The sequence below is a fragment of the Poecilia formosa genome, unplaced genomic scaffold (assembly GCF_000485575.1).
Source record: "Poecilia formosa unplaced genomic scaffold, Poecilia_formosa-5.1.2 Scaffold156, whole genome shotgun sequence".
Classification (NCBI taxonomy): domain Eukaryota; kingdom Metazoa; phylum Chordata; class Actinopteri; order Cyprinodontiformes; family Poeciliidae; genus Poecilia; species Poecilia formosa.
In genome coordinates this window covers 871,485-880,611 of record NW_006800095.1, presented here as the reverse complement: position 1 = coordinate 880,611, position 9,127 = coordinate 871,485, and the positions used below count along the sequence as shown (strand labels likewise).

The window sequence follows — 9,127 nt, the reverse complement described above, 5'->3', positions numbered from 1 at the left end:
TGTTCATGACATGTGTTATGTCATGTTTATGACAGTGTCGTGACAGTCTTATTCAACCCCCTTCAAATAAAGTGTTACCCACATGTTTTAGATCACGATTTAGATAACGGAGCAGTTACGTAAAGGTTAGCTACAGTTATAAATGTTTGGACAGTTCTTCTCTCAGTTTTTGAATGCTGTGCAGCTTGTTGTAATTTTGCTCTCATCTCTTTTACTTTTCTGACAGTTGTTATGATGTGTAACCATAGCAACAATGTATTGTTTTCACAACTGGGAGCGGCTGATTAGCATCTCAAAAAACTACAGCCCCAAATCCCAGAGGAGTTGAAAAGGAGGCTTCATGGATGCAGAGAAGACCAAAGAGCAGAGAAAGGGGGTCGGAAGTTCAAACTAGGACTGCAACGATTCATCAAATGAATCGAGGAACTCGATTTTTAAAATTCCTCCAGATTTCATTAAACTATGTTTTACCGTTTAGCATACTGTGTTCTGGACAGATTATTTGTGTTGTGCAAATTCCCTTTGGAATGAAAAACATTGTTTTAGTTGAACTAAGCAATATATATGAAGGTATAGAAAGATTGTTTTAAAACTCTCTGTTTCAGTAACCCAACTGATTTTCAGCCTATCCTGGGTATTTTTCATGTAAAAGGTTTTTCAATAAAAAAAAAAAAACTAAGTGTCAGAGTGACTGGAGTTTTGTCTGAATTTGGGGTGGAAACAGGAATAACTTTGACCTTACTAACGAGACAAACGTGAGAGCTGAGATATAGAAGCTAAAGAAGTGCCATACCTTACTCTTATTAAAGAAACACTGCTTTGAGCAGCCTACTGCATCAAAATGAAATGACTTTTTTGGTAACCTGTAATAGTCAGTGTATCAGCTTTTAAACAATAGGAATAACTGTTACTTTACTGATTAAAAAAAACCTGTCACAGTGTGAGAAATGCATGCATGCTAAGGCCTAGCTTCAATAGGGGCTGGAAGAACAACCTGGAAAGAGTTACTTTAATAAGGCTTTGTAATTTTAATGTAATTAACAACATGTTAAAATCAAGCTAATGTACCAGAGCAACAAGGATTTCATGTAATTTGTAGCCAATAGTTCTCCCATCTCACTAAAATCTGGAGTGATTGGCTGAGAGAACAGAGCCATTCTCTATAAGGTTATAACGTCAAATTATTCAAAGGCAGAAATAGGAGGGAGATGTGTTGTTTACAGAGCATCTAAAACAAAAATACTGCCCACTTTTAAAAGTGATTCACATATTCTATAATTTTTACGAGTCTCATAATTGAGCAAGAATGATTTAAACGTTCTCAGAGTTTTTAATATTGAGCTGACAGAATTGATCTTTTAATGATTTGGGCTGTTACATCTTTGCAAATTTACAAAAAAAAAAAAACAAGTCAAGCTGCATTTTAAACATGTTGGAAACACAACACAAGTGTATGTCAAAGCTTAAAGAGATAGAAACTTCCCAGCTAAAAATCTGTATTTGTTATGAAACTATCGACGTCTGTTCGTAATGTTTGAACAATAGAGTTAGGACAACTTCCCCCAGACCAAATGTGGATTCTGGAGATGCTCACTCTGCTGCCCCAGCTGTCTGCTGATTTGGGTAAAACTCAGACACCCCACAATAAAAATGCAAATGTGTTGACCTGACCTGTCATAGCAGTTGAAGTCATCCAGCCAGCAGCCTTTCTTCACCAGCTTGATGGTCCCTGAGGAGTTGAGCCAGGAGGCGTAGCAGTGCAGCCGCTTGTCCTTTTCCCCCTCGCAGCGCTCAAATCCACTCTGGTTGGTCCGCTCTGTTCGCCAGTTATCGTTGTAGTACACACATTCTCGGGTCTCCACCTCTCCCAGACTGTACCCTGATGTGGACAGAAAGCCTTGGTCAGCAATGCATCGCAATGAACTGAAACGCAGCGGGGGGGGGGAGCAGAGACAAATGACACGGGGTTCGCTCTGCGCTACAAACGAAACATCGTGGAGCAGAGACGATCATCTCTCTGGCACGTAGCCAGTTTTGGGAGCTCTCTGTGGTAAAAATGAAGAAAGAAAAAAAAGAAGTTCCTCTGGGCTAAGAAAATGTTGCTGAATACTGGCTCAGCATAATCCCATTGACTAAATGATCTATTTAGAGAAGAAAAAAGCTAAATGCTCAGAGAAATTATCAAATTTAATTAGCTATAGAACAATGATCTGCCTGCTGTTGTATAGAAACCTAGCATACAGTCCAACACTACTCCTACTGTAATGTTCTAAAGTATTCACTCAGTGAACTTTGTTATCATTTGTGAGAGGCCCCATGGGCCAAAACTTACAAACTCTCTTACATTCACAGTCAAACTCTCTTACATTCACAGTCAAACTCTCTTACATTCACAGTCAAACTCTCTTACATTCACAGTCAAACTCTCTCAAAGAGTTTGATTGCAACGGAAGTTAACTTAAAATTTCAGTTTCTGATTGGACCCCAGCCAGGCAGGAGTAGGCGGGTTTTCACGGACAGAAAAATAGCTGAGCGGCAGCGACTCACAGAGGCAACTAATATTTTAAATGACATCGTTAGCGCTCCCACAGTAATGTTAGCATTAACAGAAGTGTTTAGAAGCCGACAGCCAGCATCGGAAACCCCATCCATCAGTGGGATAAAGCTAGCCTCCTCTTTCTTAGCCCAGTAAAGCCAGCCTGCACTCGATTTTAATGTGCGCGACAGTACAAGTTATGGCGCTCTCTTTTCAAAAATAAAAGCGCATCTCCGGTTTATGTTTGATTCACACGTCAAGTTTCTCTCCGGCGGCTATAACAGGCTAAAGCTTTGTGTTAATTTGCAAAACGACATTATGCATCTGAAAAAAATATATATAAATATATTGTGTGGGCAAAAAATCCTGTAAAGCACATATGTGCAACCTCAGTTAAAATTGGTCTTATAGAGGTGTCCCTGTGTCATCCTGAAGTTAGTGTGCAGAAAATGCTACAAAACTTTGCAAAATGTGTAGATGTGGCATGCATCTGTATTCAGACATCTTGAGCGAATACTTTCCAGAATCAACTTTTACTTTTTTTTGGTGTACGTATTTGGCAACAGACTCTCCTACTCCTCCTGAGTTCTTGTCTTCTTGGCCAGTTCTCTGTTAAAGTTTTACTTTTCCCAGCCTGTCGGTTTTGATGGATGACCGTGGATAAATAGTGTATCATGAGATTATCACAGGACGGCAGGGAAATATTCACTGGCGATCCAATGTCCCAAAAGAAAAGAAAAAAAAAATCCAATGATATTGAGGAACTAGGGCTGGGCAATAAATCAATAACACATATATTGCAATAGACATTTGATCAATATCAATAGAAAATACGTCTGACAGAATGTTCAATAATTTCACTGAACTCTGATCCAGAATCGCACAGTAAGGCAGGTGGCATCAATTAACTCTCTCAATTTGGTTACCTAGCAACAACCTGCTGAGTAACTTATGCAACAGCAGTTTCAAGTTTGGTCACTGTGCATCTTAACTACTTAATAGTTTAAAAAAACGAAGTGGAGTGAAAGGAGAAAATGAGTGCAGCAACTCAAGAGGAAATTGTGAAGTAAACAGAAAACGTCACGTCAAAAGTTTAGCAGTATTTCAGATATTTAAAACAAAAAACCTTATTATTTATTTTTATTGATTGGTAATCCTTATAACTTGATATGTTTCTGAGCCAAAATTTTGACATGTCACTTTATCCATGAGAACCTCAGCCACATTCAATATGGCCATTAAAGGCACATTCAACTGGCCAAATGTATTAAAGATATTCAAAACTATTCTTTGCAAATGTGATACTGCAATGAGGATCATAATTTGATATAACGTGTTGCTCTAATTCAAAGATCGGTATGTTTCCTTTATTAAACAATCCTACAGTAGAAATTTTCTCCCTGATCTGGCAGCTGTGTTGCTTGGTCTTAATGGTCACAGAGCAGCTTTATTTATACCAAAATTGACTCCATTTCCTCATTAGTTCTAAATTTTATTTAGGTGTGGCAGAGCAAAGAGGCTAAATGAATAATGAATGTCATACTTTTTTATGCACTACACATTTTAAAAATGAAATTTTCCCTCCACCTTCCGTTAAACACTACCATGTGCATCACATAAACGACAATAAAATACACAAAATTTTCAGGTTACAACGTGAAAAGATTTAAAGGGGGTGAATACTTTTAGAAGGCACCAAGTAAAAATGCAATGGTGTTTGTAAGGACAGATAATGTGGTCTTTAAATGGCATGTTTCTAAAATAAATGCTCTCGTTACCTCAGCTGAAATGTGATAAGAGCAGCCAATCTCTAAATGCAACAATAGAAAGCTGTAGATAATGTCCCTACAGACTCTGATGTTGGACACACACTCAACACACAGCGTACAGAAGCAGATGACATGTTGTGAACGTCAGTCAAAATATAGCTTGGACATTCAGGCTCAATCTTTGTTCAGAGGGAAAAAATAGAGCCTGTCTCTTTAAATCCCTGCCTATAGGAGCCTGCCCATCCCCCAACTTCACCCCCACCAACCCATTACACACACACTCACTCTCACACACACACACATTCACACATTTAGCTGTCCAGCAGCACACAATAGACTTTATTCCATCATACAGGGGATGCATGAAATGACCAAACACCATGCTCATTACACAGGAGGGACAGAAGAAAAGATATTAAAGCCAAGCAGACGCATTCATTTACACTCTTTTTACAGCAGTGATGCTCAATGCTCCACTGAGCCGAGATGGCATTTCTGATATCTGTGCTCACGTGATCCAAGAGGACTTTTACTACAAGATCATTCCCCCCGAATCCTCCCTCCCCCTCTGCCACTTTACTGGGTTTTTATACCACAAACATGAATTCTGGAGAAGCAGCTTACTTAATATATCCTTCCTACTCTTCATGCCCCGGTCTATAAGCCATGGAGGTATTAGGGGCAGAGATAGTTAAATCTCTAAAACAGCTTCTACACCAGCTGTAGAAAAAAAAAAAAACCCTAGGAGAAATGTGTTGATCATAAAAATGTATCTGTTGAGCTTAAGCTGAGGCAGAATAATGTATTCACAAGTGGGGCAAGAGGGGTATATTTGATAAGCGAACGGCCACAAAAACTCACTAAACAACAGAGGGAGAAACAAACAATCATCCATGCTTGGTTCACATGGTTCCAAGGGTGTGTAATGGTAACTTCAGAGCCCAAAATAATTCCCCTCTAAATCAGCTGCTCTCTGTGTTGATCAAATAACACAGATTTACCAAAGAACAATAAATAAATGAAATCCTGACAGAAGTGTTTTTCACAGGTTCGCGCACAGGCCGTAGTCAGAACAGAAATGAAGACAAGAGATGGAAAACGACACTCATAATGTTAGATTTAACCATTAAAAATTGGATTTTGATTTCACTACGGGAATTATGTCAATACTAGCATATTGTTAAAAAGGTACATAACCAACTAATTTAATTTAGTTCAAATGAATGATGGTAAAGATCATTTTGATTGTACAGTTTGTATTTCCATGCAAAAAAAAAAAGAAACATTTAACTGACAATGAGGCATAAAATCTGGAGAATGAGTTAAGTTTTTCAATCTATTACAATAACAGACTTTTTTGGTGAACTCTTTGTTTGGAAATATGTATAAGCTGACAGCTTTAAAAGGCTTAAAAATGAGGTTTTCAATAGGTTTGCATATGAGCATATGCCTAATTAGTCCACAAAATGTCTGGTTTTTATCAAACTATGGAACTTGTTTTCATCTCATTGTTTAAATGTAGCATTAAACTTTACATTGAAAAATATCCGATTTTTTTGTTTAACATATAGTACTGTTTGACACAGTTTTCAATTATGAATAAATATTTCGTATTAAAGAAGGTGATGTTTCACTTAAAAGGAGTAGAAGTCAATTGTTTTGTGACTATGGATCATAACATTGCATAGCTATCAAAGTAAATTAAGAGACAACAAACTACCCTAAAATTACAACATTTAGGTTATAATTTCAACCAAAACTTTTCCTTCTCTTTCACAAGAAATTATTTCTTTTGTCACACCATTGTCTTTTTTGTTACCAAGATGCCATGTGAAAGCTCAGCTTGCTAGCAAGTTTGACTTTAGCATTAGCACTGCTACTAAATCAGAATGAGCCGTATTCGCCCAGTTTGTGAACTGAGACAAGGAATCCAGACAACAGAATCTAACTATATTTAAAAATGCAATAAAAAAAATTACAAGTTTGTTTTCTTCACCAATAGAAAAAGTATTATAGCTCCCACTGGGGAAATGTGTGCATCAATTTGTACTCACCAAGGGGACAATTGGTATTTGAATGTTCAACTGCTGATAATAAAAAAAAAAGTAGCATCATATAATCTGCTCACATACTCCAATAAATATCTGCTAACAGCAGGTTGATTAAACTTGTTTTGGTTTGATCAATACTTATAATCAGCTCTTTAGACTGAACAGGACATGGAATACTTTTCAACAAGCCAAGTGCACAGAATTGCAATGATTTATTTCTACATAGAAAATGTAAGTAGAATTAGATAAATTCAATGCAGGACTATAAAAATGGTAAGAAGGACGGCTAATCCATAGTGAATAAAACAAATGTAGGATTTATTACCAAATTAAAAGTAGCGAATGTTAGAATTTAAGATTTCACAATTAATATTCTTGAATAAAACAGACAAATGTCCACGGGTAAAATGCAATACCCACCAAAGTTCTTTTTTATAGTGTATAAGGTTTCAGGATGTTGATGCAGCTGCTGCCTTCTATTCCTGCCACCGTTGAGGAAGGCGAGCAACAGTTTTAATTTTGGAAATTTGTTCAACTTCTTAACACAGAACTATCGTGTTACGTGTATTTTAAGCTTTGGGTGAAATAAAGATGCACCTTTTAGTAAAAACATTTCAAGAGAGAAAATTAGAGTAGCGGTCAAAGAAGATTATGACAAAGATTTAAATCCCGGCTGAATGGCAGTGCCAGTAAAGTTTAACCGAGGGTCGACATTTCAGACAATTACGATCTTTGTCGAAGGGAAACCTTTGCATGTTCACCAACAACAACAAAACAGAAAATAACAGCTGCTTACCTGCGCACAAAGTTCCCAGAAGAAGTGAGCAAGTCAGCCATGAAAAAGACATGTTCCGCTTTAAATACAGGACAGAAATTTCGTCCTCTTTCTTTCGCGAACATTAAAACTCAGGTTGGCCAAAAACATCAGTCCAGGATCAAACCGACCACAGGCCTCTCCAGTCCCTCCAGCAGCCTAACCACCACCACCTCCTCCACCACCACCACAACGCGTATCAATAGCCGCGACGCTGCAACAATGTTGCAAAGAAAAGGAGCGATTAATTGACTGCCGGGGTGTTAGTCCGCGAAAAGGTGCCGCATTACGCATCGGAAACGGCTCCACGAAGCAGTTGAAGCGTCCGAATCGATGTCAGGACGCTGTTTTTTGAGGTTATTCGCTGGAATAGTAGCACCGCTGCGTCGGGGAGGTCGGTCGGGGGTTTACATGCATGTTACTGATCTGTGTCCAAAATGGCTTCTAAATGGGGAATGGGCTGCAAACAGGGAAACCCGGATGTGTAAACACAAAGGGGGAACTCAGGCAGCCACAGAGTGACGTTAACGCGACACCGCGGATTAATAAAAAACATATCTTCAAATTTTGACTTTATTCCGACGTCCTGTCGATGATTATCACCTTTTCTTTACACACTCAGGCTGAATAGTGGCGCCGAAGAGGAATGTGAGTTCCGGTGTATTTATATCGGCGAGCGATAGGGGATTTGGACTTTCTTTTATCAATGTGAGGATTTTCACTGTACTTTTGAGTTCTTACGCCTAAATGTTTTATTTTTTTTTTATTAATGTTTAAGGGAGACCGCGGTTGGTTGTGATAGTTTTTACGCTTTTATATTTTGTTCATAATTAGGAAATACCTACATAATCATTTCTTAATTAAAACAATGCTTAAGCTTCTGGGCTAGAATATTTTTGTCTGTAACAAAATTTGAATTATGTTTTTTGACTTTTACTGGTCAGACTTTTTGGTAAATCAATCAATCAAAATTAGATGAAAGGTGGTACCCAATTCTAAGCCAAATGATGATTTTATCTGAGGAAAATAAGCATTATAATGTTGTTAAAGTCACTATAATGCTTTTTTTTCTCTCTCTTCCACAGCTACCTTAACAATAGGAACACAGTTGTGCAGTCAAGTCTTTGTCAATTTCCTGTTTTGCAAAATCTGCTGTTATAAAGATCATACCTAATAAAAAAGTCTTACCAGTTCCTGTTCGTGGTTTGGATTGATGATATTAAGGCACAACAACGATGCAACTTCAATTAAGTTTTCCTGTTTGTCAGTTTGTATCCATTTTGCTCCTTTTGTACTTGTGCTACAAACAAACCTCGTCATTCCAATTTACTTAAATGGATATTAGTTTACAACTTTCGTAATAGTTTTACACATTTTGAAGATAAAATGTGTATAAAAATGATCAAATTATGCATGATTTGGGTTTAATGCTCTTATCTATCATGTTGTTCAGTAAAACTACCTCTTGTGATGTCATCTACCTACATACTCATGAAGCAGGATTAGCACTCTGTTCCTAATTGCAACTTTTTAAAATCCTGCTATGGAACTCTATGCTTAATTACCCATCTGTGTTTTTCGGTCAGTGTGCATTTGTTAATGAAAAATTAATATTCCACTAGATACTGTCTTTTAAAAAAAAGTTTTTTATTATTGTCAGATAACGAATCAATACAAATTTGGATACATTTCTATGCACTCTGAATTTTAAGCATTAATTTGGAAAAGTGATAATTTACCTCGATTTTATGTAAGAACACAAAAACTAAGGAATTTACAGCATTTTAATAGTCTTGAAAATATGCAAACAATAGAACGCAGTTTAAATTCCTATACAAACCCAATTCAACCAATCATATCCGAGTTCTTGACAAACATTTTTAGCTAACCACTGTATGACTTCAGCTTTCCAGAGGAAAGCTAAATAAAGTCAAAGCTTTTGCCCTCAGTTTTCAAT

The 9,127-nt window shown here is 37.3% G+C and overlaps 1 protein-coding gene across 1 annotated transcript in view; it reads right to left on the bottom strand.

Moving 5' to 3' along the window:
• LOC103146340 (activin receptor type-2B) overlaps nucleotides 1-8,263 on the bottom strand; it is a 23,774-nt gene extending 15,511 nt beyond the window's left edge. Inside the window, exons 1-2 of the mRNA XM_007564208.2 lie at nucleotides 7,153-8,263; nucleotides 1,672-1,879 (exon numbers count right to left, since the gene is read on the bottom strand). Coding sequence (XP_007564270.1) covers nucleotides 1,672-1,879; nucleotides 7,153-7,204 — 260 coding nt within the window. The 5' untranslated portion in view covers nucleotides 7,205-8,263. The remainder of the gene's footprint in view (nucleotides 1-1,671; nucleotides 1,880-7,152) is intronic.
• Between the last annotated feature and the right edge of the window lie 864 nt (nucleotides 8,264-9,127).